The following is a 13354-nucleotide window of genomic DNA, read 5'->3' as shown; positions in this document are numbered from 1 at the left end:
CCTTCTAATAGCTGTTGAAAGGATGCATGTAGACAAGTCACATAGATTGCCTGGCACCAGAGCAAGCGCTTAGTGATGGTCAGCTGTTACCAGTTAACCACTTTTATACAGCGCCTTGATTTAGATGCAGACCTATGTCAGAGCCTGACTATCTCTGCTGTCAGGATGCCCCCAGCATATGAAAGAGCTCCAGTTTCTGGAGTAATTATTATTACCCCTAGTGAATAACAATAATTGTAGCTAATCTTTGTAGGATTTTAAAAAGCATACATGACTTCATTTAATCCCTTTTTACATTGATTCATTTAGTAATCATCTTTGTGCACTGCTGTGTGCCAAGCCATGTCCTTGGTTATGGGAATACAATAATGAAAAAAAGTACTTGCTCTCTTATTGTTGACAGTAAGTATTAGTTATTCTGAGGCACACAGTGGTTCATTCATTAAAAAAATTACACCTGTATTCTGTGCTGGAAGCTGTATTAGGCATTTAAGTATGCTTTAGTAAATTGGCAAGCAGTTCCTGTCCTCAAGAGTCGAGGTTAGTGATTCTCAAAGTGTGATCCTGGGGTCAGCGGTATCAGTACCACCTGAGAACCTGTTAGAAATAGACATTTCTAAGACGTACTGAATCACTCTAGATGGACTGAATCAGAAACTCTGGAGGTGAGGGCCAGCAAGTTTTGATTTAATAGGCCATCCAGATGATTCCTTTTGCACACTGAAGACTGAGACCCACTAGTCCAGGTTAGTAATTTGCCAAATTCAGTTAACATTGGTGAGCGCCTATGTTATAGGCTGGGTCCTTTGCTAAACATTTTCACATAATTTATTGCATTTTACTCTCAGATCAGCATAGGAAAGTTGGTATCCTCTGTCTTGCTTAAGGTTGCACTCCTAGTAAGTGGTAGAGCCTAAATTCATAGTTTCTTGAGGATAGAGGCCGATGTGTTGCATTTTATTGCTTTCTGTATCCCCACTCTGGTTCTGTCTTGGCTGCACATTAGAGTCATCTGTGGTGCTTTTTAAAATGGCAATACCAGGTACCAGACCAATAAAATCAGAATCCCTAAGGCTGAAGCGTGAGAATCATCATATATACATATATATATATATAATATATATATATATAATATACACAATATATATTGTATATATATAATATACTATATGTTATGTATTATATAGAGAGGTATATAGATATGCATTATATAACATAGATTATTTCATTACACAATCATCTAAGCTATATGCTGTCTTATTTTAGGAAACCAGTAGCTTTAAAAGTTTCCTAGGGTGTCCAGATGGCTCAGTTGGTTAGAGAGCGAGCTCTGAACAACAGGGTTGTCGATTCTATTCCCACATGGACCAGTGAGCTGCGCCCTCCACAACTAGACTGAAGATAACAAGCTGCCGCTGAGCTTCCAGAGGGGCGGCCGGATGGCTCAGTTGGTTAGAACACGAGCTCTTAACAACAAGGTTGCTCATTCAATTCCCACATGGGATGGTGGGCTGAGCCCCCTGCAAATAAAGATTGAAAACGGCGACTGCACTTAGAGCTGAGCTTCATCCGCCACAACTAGATTGAAGGACAACTTGACTTAGAGCTGATGGGCCCTGGAAAAAACACACTGTTGCCCAACATTCCCCAATTAAAAAAAATTTTTCCCCCAGGTGATTCTGAGGGTTAATTGAAAGCCACTGGTATAGCACAATGGCTCACATGTAGCCAGCAGTCAATAAATGTTTGAATAGTGAATGAATGGATATTTAGATGCTCTTTACTAGTGAGGTCAAGTAACTGCTCAAGGACATACAGCTAATAAATGATGGAATGAGGATCCAAGTTCAGTTCTGACTCTATATCCCAAGTGCTTTCTGTGACTACATCATACACCAAGGCAAACAGCATTTGGCACACTAGCAGAACAGCTATTCCAGGAAACTAGCCTTTGATAATTACAATTACAGCACCACAATGTTATGTTTTATAACAGAAAGAGATCTCTTAACATAGGGCACATTCATGTAATGGAAACCTAAAAATAATTAGGAATTTTATTTTTAACATGGGTTGGCATGTTTATACACACCTATCTATTTCACCTTTCCATGACCACCTATGTATAGTAAGAGGTAATTCAGCAAACATTTATTGAGTACTGTTTAGTCATATAAACAGACTATAATGCCTGAGAAGTACCACATAGAAATATGTTGATACATCTGTTACCCAGAGGAAGGAAGCCCTATTGAATAGGGAGGGAGTCTTGGGAAATGGGCAGGAAAGGCTTTATGGAAGAGGGAACAGTTCAGTTGGGGCAGGGCTAATCAGAATTCCTCTACACTGCACCCAGCGCTGCAATGGGATATAGATCTTCATTTTGATTAATAGGTAAATTCATGCAGAAAGGGGGCACTCTTTTCTAGGGAGCTTGCACTTGTGGATTGTTCCCAGCCATTCTTCCCTCTGGAATCAAAGCCCTTGATGATGTCACTTTGAAATGAGCTTTGGAGGAAAGCAGTTGGAATTAGTCCATGATCCTATCAGGGGGCACAGTCCCTGAAAAGGTCTACATGAGTTATAGAGCCAGAAAGTTAGTACTCTGAGTCCTGAGTCAAAGGCCCATGCAGGAGAATGGGGGACAGGAGAGGACAGAGTTTTTACTATAATTAACTCTGGGAGTAATACAGCTGGGGGGGAGGGAGAGGAGTACAGCCGGCAACTATTTTGAGCACAACTCCGATTGACAGGACACGTGTGCTGGACTGTACTGATCCCAGGGCCAAGTTGCCTGCCCGTGGTGTGTGGTGTGGGGGGGAAGGCCTGGGGCAGCAGGAGCAGGACAGCCAGACAGGCCGGACGGGGTACCAGCACCTCGACTTCTCTCCCTGGGACACTGTCCAAACTCCGAGGGCCATAGGCCAAGCTGAGCGATGGGTGCTGAGGAGGAGGTGCTGGTCACACTGTCAGGGGGAGCCCCCTGGGGCTTCCGACTTCAGGGGGGGGCCGAGCAGAGGAAACCCTTACAGGTGTCCAAGGTAAGGGAGAGCCCCTATGTTGAGGTTTCAGGGAAAGGGGGAACCTAAGGGTACCTGGGAAGAGCCATGTGGTGGCTTATGGGGGAGAGAAGTGGGAGTCTGTGAAGAGGAGTGGGGGTGGATAGGTGGGCAGGGAAGCGTGTTTATGTTTGTTGGGGAGTGGTGTCACCACAGGCTTCTTGTGGGGGGCTATTAGAAAAGGGATTCCCGGTTTCTGATAGCAGAGAAAAAGTGTCTCAGTTCCCTGTGGCGCCATAGTAGCAGAGGCCCAGGTCTGGCCAGCCAGTCTTTGCTCCCCTGGGTTTGTGCCTCCTCTACTCCAAACTCCAGGAATGTAGGGAAGGTTCTAATTTCTAACTAAGCTGATATGTAATGAGCTGAGTTTGTCTCGCCCAGCCCAGCCCAGCCCTGCCCTGCCCTGCCCATGCCTTCAGTGCTCTTCTTTCCCTATGCCAGATCCTTTCTCACTAGGCAAGACTCTTTTTTTGGTGCTAGGAGGGTTATGGCAAGATCTGGCCTGTCAGAGGAAGTTGTTACCCTTTTCGTTTCACCATACAGGCTTAATTTTCTCAGTTATAAAATGTGGGTGATAATAGTACTTACCTCATAGAACCATTCTAACGATTAAATGCAATACTACATGTAGAATGCTTAGCACCATGCCTAACATTTAGTAAGCACTCAATAAGTGATAGCCACCATGGCACACATACATACACATAATCATAGCCTCCCAGAATCTGCTGGATTCCCTCCAATCTGGAATACTGTTCTAAAATCTCGACTACATAGATAACAGTGCCTGGAATTCCAAGGCCTAGGAGAGAACTATTGGCTCATATAGATATTGCTGTTGGAGGACAATCTTGGAAAACCACCATTCTAGTACCGCCCTGCTGCCGTTTTCCCCAAGGTGCTCATTCAATGATTACCCTACTTCCTCTTACATAATGCACCCTGTATCTTCTTCCTTCTAGATCGGCCCCCGTAACTGCAGCCCCATGCTCCTCTCCACCCTTCTTACCCTGCAAAGTAAAATCCCTCCCACACACGGGTCCTTCCTCTCCTAACTCCTTTCATTCTATTCCCCCTCGGAGGCCCTCTCTCACCTACAGTCTCTCCTCCAACACCTTCTCAGATCCGAAGACGGAGCCAAGCTGGCAGAGCAGGACTCCGAGAGAGGGACCAGCTTTTAGCCATTAATGGAGTCTCCTGCACCAGCCTCTCTCATGCCAGTGCCATGAGCCTCATTGATGCCTCAGGGAATCAACTGGTCCTCACTGTGCGGAGGTATGGATTCCTCCTACCCCACCCACCCACGTCCCCCTAGTCCATTTGTTCCCCTTGCCTGGCAGCTCTGTGCCTTACGGGCCTGGCTTCAGCAACTAACAAGGACCCATCTCTGCTTGTGCATTAGTGCCGGAGTATAGATGTTAGTGTAGGCCTCCCAAAGGGCTTGAACATATCTGAGTAAGGGATGGAGGTATCAGGTGGGTATCTGAGTGTGTGGGCCTCCTTCAATCCCTTGCCTGTCTCATCATCACATCTTCCGGGAAGCTCATTTCCACTCAGAGCCCTCTAAGCACATTTGCCTTCCAGTTTGTCTTCAGATCTTCACTCTTCTCAGTCCATACATTCCTCCTATATGCCAGTCCCTTCTCTCCCCTTACCTCCTTCTCCCTCTCCCATTCCCTTCAGATCTCTCTAGCTGTCAGTCATCCAGCCCATTTTTCAAGCTCTGTCATCTTTCCCACCCAGGGTAGAGGATGAAGGGCCTTTGCGATCTCCATCCCCTGGTGAGTGTCACGTGCTGTCACCCTTATCTCCACTGAGTCCTGAGCCCCCTGGTGCTCCAGTTCCCCAGCCTCTTCAGCCTGGGAGCCTCCTTTCACCCCCGGACAGTGAGGCTTACTACGGAGAGACAGACAGTGACGTTGATGGCCCTGCCACTCAGGAGAAGCCCCGCCGACCCCGCCGCCGAGGCTCAACAAGGCCCAGCCCTCCAGGAGCCCCACCCGATGAGGTCTACCTGTCTGACAGCCCTGCAGAGCCGGCACCTGCTGTCCAGGGCCCTTCCAGCCAGGGTGACAGCCGTGTGAGCTCCCCATCTTGGGAGGATGGGGCAACCCTTCAGCCACCGCCAGCCGAGGCCCTGCTGTTGCCCCATGGCCCCCTCCGGCCTGGCCCTCATCTCATCCCGATGGTGGGGCCTGTACCCCACCCAGTGGCAGAAGATCTTACTACCACCTACACCCAGAAGGCCAAGCAAGCCAGTGAGTGCCTGAACCCTTTCCCCCTAGTCAGGATCTTTCAATCTGAACCCTAAGTCTACCCTTCATAACCATACCTTATATTTATTTCCCTTGGCTATAGTCTTGGGGACAAGTGGAGAAGAGTAGGAGGGGAAAATAATTAATCTCATGGTCCCCATTATTACTGTTGTTTGAACTAGTATGGCAAAAGGGTACAGGTGGTTCAACCCAACCCAGGAACAGGGTAAGTAGGGAAGTTGGAAAGAGACCTGAATCAAAGCAGGGTTTGCTTGTTGTTGTTGCTATAATTTTGATAGGTGTCAGGCATAGGGCAGGGGACTATTTGGAAGTAGGGCAGGGCTATTAATTGCAGGCATAGAATCAGAGGCACCTTTGACATTTGTAAATTCAGTAAGGATTCTGGGGCCTGGGAGGCCATGGGATACTCATGAATCCCTAGGAAATGGTAGGGGAGGGATCTTCAGCTCCTTATCTCAGGCAAGAATGTGGGCCTGGACAGAAAAAGCCAGTTCCACTTATCTCAAGCTCTCTGCTATTTTTGATGTGGGCTATAGAACAAGGTCTAAGAGTGAACTTTCTCCCTATGCCTCCCATGCCTCTCCCCCAGAAACCTTTCTTGTCACCTTGGAAATCTCTGGGTTCCCCCTCTAGTTCTCATCTCTTGTTCCTCCCCTCCACCATTCTGATTCCCGATCCATAGCATTGTGTGTCTTTAAGTCTGGATTAGAGGCTAAGGACATGACAGTTTAGAGGCTGACATCCCCGAGAGTGTCCAGTATACCACAAAGAAATTCCAGATGCATAACCAGGAGTCACGGCTTATCCCCAATTCTGTTTAGTACCCTCTCCCTTCCCATCATGTTGGAGGAGACTGTAGTTAGCGGCTTGGGGATATTTTTAGCCAAGCAGACCTCATTGTCCAGTGGGGTAGGGTGGGGGAGAGGGCAGGCAGGTGCCTGTGTCCGTCACACTAGGGCTGGTGGAGCAGGCAGTCAGGAGAAGGGAGGGGGCCAGGCTCCAAAAATAGCATAGTGAGCTCATTCAGCTGCCAGCTCTGGGGAGAAGACAAAGGGGCTTTAAAAGGCATGGGGGGTGGCTCAAGCTGGTCCTGCTCCAGCCAACACTGCCTTTCCCGGCATGGAGACGTTTGAGCCCATCAGCCAAGAGCCCTTCAGCCAAGCCAGTTTTGACAAAGCCTCAGGCCAAGTTCCTGCAGTCCAGGACCCATTCTATGCAGGTACTACCCTCCCATAGCCAAGAGGGTTCTGGGCTCTAGAATGGAGGGGAATATATCAACAGTTTAGGAAGGGAGGTCTTTGGGAAAGGTCTTACTCCCTTATCTCTTTCTTCTTTTTGCCTTCCTCTTCCTTCTTTTCTAAGGCAAGTTTCATGACCCCTTTCTCAGAATGGGCTGATGCTATGGTCACTTGTCAAAGGGGTTTCTGACCATATGAGTTATAGAAAACTCATGGAGAGAGTGTATGAGAGAGAGAGAGGTGTGAATAATCTATGGATACATTAAGGCTTGTATGTGGGAGTCTGTGGGAGAAAATATGTGTGTGTGAACAAGAAAGTGTCTGTATACATGTGTAGTTAGTGTCAAGAAAGCTTTGATAGTAATGATTACTCACAGTCGGACTTAGGGCTGTCGTTAAATGCTAAATTTACCAACATTATCTCACTTAATTCTCATAGCAACCCTATGAGGTAGCTATTATCATTCTCATTTACAGATGAGGAAACGGAACTTCAGTGAAGTAACTCTCTCTCATGAACCAAAAACCTAAACTGAACTCTGACTCCAGAGCCTGTCTCTCGTTCAGTTCTATTCTGTGGTACAAACGTTGGGATGGGTGGAATGAGAGCCCTAATTAGAAAAGAGCTTGGTATCTTGAGTGGAAAGTAGATGGAATTTCAAGAATTTTTCGGGAGGAACTGGGGATCATGGATCAGAGTATCCATGTCCAAAGCAGGGTCCCAGCAGCAGGGCAGCCACTCCCACTTTGTGGCCCCACCTCCCAGGCCCCACATGGCAGGAAAAGCCCTGCCCTGCTTCCCTTTAATACATAGACCTCTCGTGCCTGCCTGGTAGTGGTTGCCAGAGCTTTCCACCTCCTAGAAGGCTGACCCCTAAAGAAGACCACCCCACTCCTACTGCCAGCTGGGGGAAAAGGTGACCTTGAGTTATCCTAAAGATTTGGAGGGTTGCCTTGGAGAGCAGCGCTCTGGCTTTTCCTGCATCTTGGATCTGAAGTTTTATCCCTGGCTGTGAGTAGCAGGGGTGTGAGGCACAGAGGAGTGCCCTGGCAGTTGGAAGGCCTATATCAGCTCTAAAGTTTTGACCAAACTGTTAGCAAAAGGGTCTCTGCAGGGGGTACTTGGGAAGGGCCACCTGGAGTATGCATGTGTGTGAATATATTCAAATGACTCTATGCAGTTTTTGTGCAGGGATATATGTATTTATATACATGTGTGAACTGGAGTGTTCATAAGCTGGGGTCTCTGAAAATGAGAGTGAAAAGTACATGAGAAAATATACCCACAACTGGCTTTTACTAGACCCATATTCTTGTTGAAATGATGTGTTGTGGGAGTTATTTCTATGAATGTATATGGTTTGGAATGCATGGTAGGGGTGGAATTATGAATGAAGATTCTTGTTGCTAAGGGGTCCTTTGTGTCCTTATCATAGGGGTAAGGGGATTAGTCCCAAACTTTCTGAGAAGCACCCTACTGTGGTCTCTATGGTGGGAGAAAAATATCCCTTCTCATCTTTTCTCTCCCTGGGACCTGTCTCATCTTTCTGTCTGGGAAGTGACCCCGGTTCAACCCCACCCTTGCATTGCCAGCTGGGAATGGAGGGAAGCAGGGAAGGAATGTATGTGAAGTGGGTAAGAACACATCTCCGGGAAGACAGGAGCAGAGTAGAGGGAAAAGAGGGTAGGAGAGCTGTGGTCAGAGTGGTGTCAGGGCAGCCAGCTCGACTCAGCCTTCCCTTCAACTGTCCTTGGTTTCACCTTTCATCCTCCACTCTGCCCTCAAGTCAGAGGACTTTGCCACAGGCAGGAGACATTGTGGGTCTGGCCAGTGAAAAGATAGGAGGTGGGAGGGCTGAGGGACCTGGCTGGAGTAGAGATGAAAGACTTGGGGAGTAGGAGTAGAAGAGGTTCACTGATGGTTCTCCCTCCTGGCCTCCTCAGAACTGCAACGGGCAGAGAGCCTCCAAGAGAAGAGTGTGAAGGAGGCCAAGACCAAATGCCGGACGATTGCATCCCTGCTAACTGCAGCCCCCAACCCCCATTCCAAGGGGGTGCTTATGTTTAAGAAAAGACGGCAGAGAGCCAAGAAATACACCTTAGTGAGCTTTGGGGCTGTGGCTGGGACAGGCCCTGTGGAGGAAGAAGACGGGGTCCCTCCTACCAGTGAGTCCGAGCTGGACGAGGAGGCCTTTTCCGACGCCCGCAGCCTCACCAACCAGTCCGACTGGGACAGCCCCTATCTGGACATGGAGCTGGCCAGGCCAGGCTCAGGTGCTGCAGAGGGTCCGGGCTCAGGGATAGGAGGGCAGCTGAGTGAGGCCTCTGGGCGAGGGGTCCAGCTCTTTGAACAGCAGCGCCAGCGCACAGCCTCCAGCACCCAGGAGCTGGCCCAGGATGGTCCAGCAGCCATGCTCAACGGGAAGGGCCTGCAGTCACCACCTCGGGCCCAGAGTGCTCCTCCAGAGGCGGTTGTGCTCCCATCCAGCCCTTCACCGGTCCCTCTCTCCAGCTCCAGACCCTTACTCCTAGGTGGTGGAGCCCCTACCCCAGCTCCAAGCATCTTTAACCGTTCAGCCAGGCCTTTTACCCCGGGCTTACAAGGTCAGCGGCCAGGTACCACCTCGGTTATTTTTCGGCCCCCGGCCCCCAAGAGAGCGAATGAAAGCCTGGGAGGCCTCAGTCCTGTCCCACCGCCTTTCTTGTCCTCTCCTCAGGGGCCCACGCCTCAGCCCAGCTTCACCTCAGGGGTTCCCAGCCACATGCCAGCCTCCAGTTCCCCCAGCACCCCACGCTCTTCGGGCCCCATGACGGCCACCAGTTCCCTGTATATCCCGGCCCCTAATCGTCCAGTTACGCCAGGCGGAGCCCCTGAGCCCCCCGCTCTCCCTAGCGCAGCTGCCATGACCTCCACCGCTTCTATCTTCCTGTCGGCGCCCCTGCGACCCGCTGCGCGCCCAGAGGCGCCCTCCTCAGGCCCCGCGGCCCCTGAGCTCCCCAGCGCTCGGGAGCAGCGCATCTCTGTGCCAGCTGCTCGCACAGGCATCCTACAGGAGGCCCGGCGTCGGGGGACCCGGAAGCAGATGTTCCGGCCGGGAAACGAGGAGACGAAGAACTCGCCCAACCCGGAGCTGTTATCGCTGGTGCAGAATCTGGATGAAAAACCCCGGGCAGGGGGTGCTGAATCTGGTCCAGAGGAGGATGCTCTGAGCCTCGGGGCTGAAGCCTGCAACTTCATGCAGCCACCAGGGGGCAGGAGTTACAAGACCCCGCCTCACGTGACACCTAAAACCCCGCCTCCAATGGCTCCCAAAACCCCGCCCCCTATGACTCCTAAGACTCCACCCCCGGTGGCTCCTAAACCCCCATCTCGAGGGTTCACTGATGGGCTAGTGAATGGGGCTACCCCTTCTGCTGGAATCCCGGAGCCACCAAGGCTTCAGGGCAGGGGTGGGGAGCTGTTTGCCAAGCGGCAGAGCCGAGCAGACAGGTATGTGGTGGAAGCTACACCTAGTCCTGGCCTCGGCCCTCGACCCCGAAGCCCTTCTCCTACTCCCTCACTGCCCCCTTCCTGGAAATACTCACCCAACATACGTGCCCCACCTCCTATAGCTTACAACCCTCTGCTCTCACCGTTTTTTCCCCAAGCTGCCCGAACTCTCCCTAGTAAGGCCCAATCGCAGGGGCCTCGGGCAACTCCCAAGCAGGGCATCAAGGCTCTGGATTTCATGCGGCACCAGCCCTACCAACTTAAAACTGCCATGTTCTGTTTTGATGAGGTTCCCCAGACTCCTGGTCCCACCTCCTCAGGGCCCCCCAAAACTGCCCGAGTCCAGGAGATCCGGCGATTTTCCACTCCAGCACCTCAGCCAACTGCAGAGCCCCTGGCCCCCACTGTGCTTGCCCCCCGAGCAGCCACTACATTAGATGAGCCCATCTGGAGGGCAGAGCTGGCCTCAGCCCCTGTCCTTAGCCCAGCCCCTCCTCCAGAGTCTCCCAGGGGTCTTGGGGCCTCCCCTAGCTCCTGTGGCTTCCAGGTAGCCAGGCCTCGGTTTTCAGCCACCAGAACAGGATTGCAGGCTCATGTGTGGAGGCCTGGGGCAGGCCACCACTGAGCTCCCAGGACCAAGGAGAGGTGGCACATCCAGTTCCTAAAGTTGCTTCTCCTACCCAATCCACCCCCTCTCTCAAGCATCTGGAGGCTAAATCCCCTCCTGCCAGAGATAGTTTTGGAGTTGGTATCCCATCCCCTGGCTTCCTCCTGGCTCCCAACCTTCCTGCTTCTTTCTAACCTAATATCTGTGCTTTGGTATCTGCACTCCTCTTTGTCTCTGCAGTTCCTTGCCAGGATCTCTGTCTTTAGGTCTCTCCACCTATATTCCCCCACTGGTCTCTATTTCTCTACATTTGTGCTTTGCTCTGTGGGCCTCATTTTAACGTTCAATGAGAAGCACACAGAGAAGTTACCATTGAGACCTCAGGCAAGAAGCTCACCACCAGGCAGGCAGCAAAGGAACTGAATTGACCCCTGTTTGTACTAAGTCGCTGGCTACTTCTCACTCTTCTTTCCCAAGCTTGGCTGGCATATACCTAGATGTGTATGTGTGCATATGTATGTGCAAGTGTGTGTGCATATATGTGCTCTTCTGTCTGAGGCAAGAGTAAGAGGAGAGATCTGAAGGCCCATTGTGGGTCTTACCTTTGTGCTATTAAAGTGTAGGGGGGAAAGAGATTCACAAGAGTTTAAGACCAGTGTCTGTAGCTGGTACACAGCATCTTGTGAAACTCATGGAGTATGAGAAGACTTGGAGGGCCAGGGCAGTTTTATGGACTGAGTTATACCAGCTAGACCAGGAATAGAACTAAGAATTCCTCAGGATTTCAGAAAGTTAGCAACTTGAGAGGCCCATGCTGAGCAACAGGCACCCAGGAAGTGAACAAAAAGAAAGAAAATATCCTCTGAGAGTGACCAAATCATTGGCTTCATTGCCTCATGAACACAAGACAGAAAGGAGAAAGAAAAGAGCCATGGTGTGGAAAGTGAGGCAGAGCCAGGAGCAAAGCAGAAATGAATGTAACTGATTGAGCCACAAAGAGGAGCCGGTGAGGGAGAAGGAGAATGCAGTGTCGGCAGAGAGTAAAGTTAGGTAACGAGAAAACAACCATGTACAGGAGGGAGGTTGGGGGGAAATGAGGGAGAAGAGTATATTTGTTAGAGTGAAGGGGGTGATTGTGGGAAGATGTGAGAATGTGTGGTGCGTGTTGAAAGAACAGTTGGTATCTGTGCTACCTCCTCTGAATCTGTCCCTCTGTCTTCTGCAGCTTGTCCTGACCACCTGGGAAAGGGCAAGGAAACACCCAGAGCCAAACCTCTTTTCAGTCCTACCCTATCCCTCAAACCGTAGCTCTTGTCCCTTTCCAGCTTCAGGTCCTCATCTCTAATCCCAGAGTGTTATGGACTCCCCTCTCACCAAGACCATGGGGCACGCTTGCGGCTTTATCTGGAAATTGATTGTTCATTTGCGTATTAGGTGTGAGTCACAGTACTTTTGTTTATTTATGCACAAGAATAAACTTATACCCCGTACCTTCTGTTGCTGTCATCTCTTCTAGGTTTATACCCAGATCTTGATCTCCCTTTGATCTTCTCTAACTCGTTCCCCTGATCTCCTGATTCCTGATCTCTTTCTCCTATTTCTCACCCTTTTGCCCTTTACCCCTTGGTCTCTTGCTCTTCTCTAGCAATTCTGTCCCATTCCTGTTTAGCCACTTAACACCACTCCCTTGGTTCCCTCTCTCTACATTCCCCATCCAGATTTTCCCTCTTTCAATCAACCCTGCTCCAAACTTCCCGAACTAGGTCTCAGTTTACAGAACTAAGAGAAGTTGAAAAGGCCTTCTGAGCCTTTTGCCATCATCATTTCCTAGCTCCCTGGAGGAAGCAACTATGTTTCCGTGGGAAAACAATGGCTGGAGGTGAAGGTGGGATGGGAGACAGAAGAACTGGGTGGATAGTGTGGATTGAGACTAATGAAAAAAGAGAAGGCACTGGAGAAGACGAGCATTGGACTGGCGAGAAGGAAAGTGCCATTGCCCCAGTTTTACCAGCAGGGGGCATATGTGTGCCAATAACCAGGCTCAGGACCCAGATGCTCCCAAGTAGTCTCAGAATTCCAAAGGGAGGACCCAGAGAGCATAGGTTAAATATGTCTTCACCCACTTGATAGTTTTAGGTATTCAATAACAGGAGACCAAAATTTTGGTTTGTTTTTGTTTTCGAGGGGGGGATGGTAGGGATGATAAAATCACCATTGGCTACTTATGTTTTTTCCTCTAATTGCTTCTTTGGGTTGGGAGGAAATGGAGGACAAAAGATGAGGGATCTGGATGCTAAACTGGTCTGGAAAGAGGCCAACTGTAGGGGGCAGGGAGCCCTTTCAGCCCCTAGCGTGAACCTGAAAAGTTCAGGATGGGGAAAGGGCAGGGGCAGGAAGAGTAGAGAGCTCACAGAGGGACCGAGGGGTATTCTGGGAGCTACAAACGCTGCTTCCTAAAGCAGCCACAACAGGGTGGTGGTGGCTGCAGCACATGTGCAGCAGCAGCTGGTTCCAGAACCTGAACAGAAGGTAGAGGGGGATCCAGGGTGCTCCTGGGGCTACTGAAGAAGGGGCTAGGCAAATGACACGCTTCTCATAAGGGGGCTCTCAAGCCAGTGGCCCTGCCCAGAGGCTCCTCAGGAACAATGCGAATGGGACAGTCCACATCCTCTGGGGTGTGTGTTCCC

General features: G+C 50.2%; 1 protein-coding gene across 2 annotated transcripts; it reads left to right on the top strand.

Annotated features, from left to right (window-relative positions):
• Window positions 1-2805: 2805 nt before the first annotated feature.
• Window positions 2806-12157, top strand: SYNPO2L (synaptopodin 2 like). Of its 2 annotated transcripts, XM_019745809.2 has the most exons (4): window positions 2806-3041; window positions 4180-4331; window positions 4800-5314; window positions 8515-12157. In XM_019745809.2, exons 1-4 carry the CDS (start codon window positions 2937-2939, stop codon window positions 10683-10685), a joined length of 2943 nt encoding a protein of 980 aa, XP_019601368.2. In that variant the 5' UTR covers window positions 2806-2936; the 3' UTR covers window positions 10686-12157. The 2 variants fall into 2 exon arrangements, with proteins under 2 accessions (XP_019601368.2, XP_019601370.2); XM_019745811.2 differs by lacking the exons at window positions 2806-3041; window positions 4180-4331; window positions 4800-5314 and adding an exon at window positions 6360-6551.
• The last annotated feature ends 1197 nt before the right edge of the window (window positions 12158-13354 follow it).

This window comes from Rhinolophus sinicus, linkage group LG07, assembly GCF_036562045.2.
Source record: "Rhinolophus sinicus isolate RSC01 linkage group LG07, ASM3656204v1, whole genome shotgun sequence".
Classification (NCBI taxonomy): Eukaryota; Metazoa; Chordata; class Mammalia; order Chiroptera; family Rhinolophidae; genus Rhinolophus; species Rhinolophus sinicus.
Note: the sequence above shows the minus strand (reverse complement) of the source record. Positions and strands in the feature narration are given on the sequence as shown.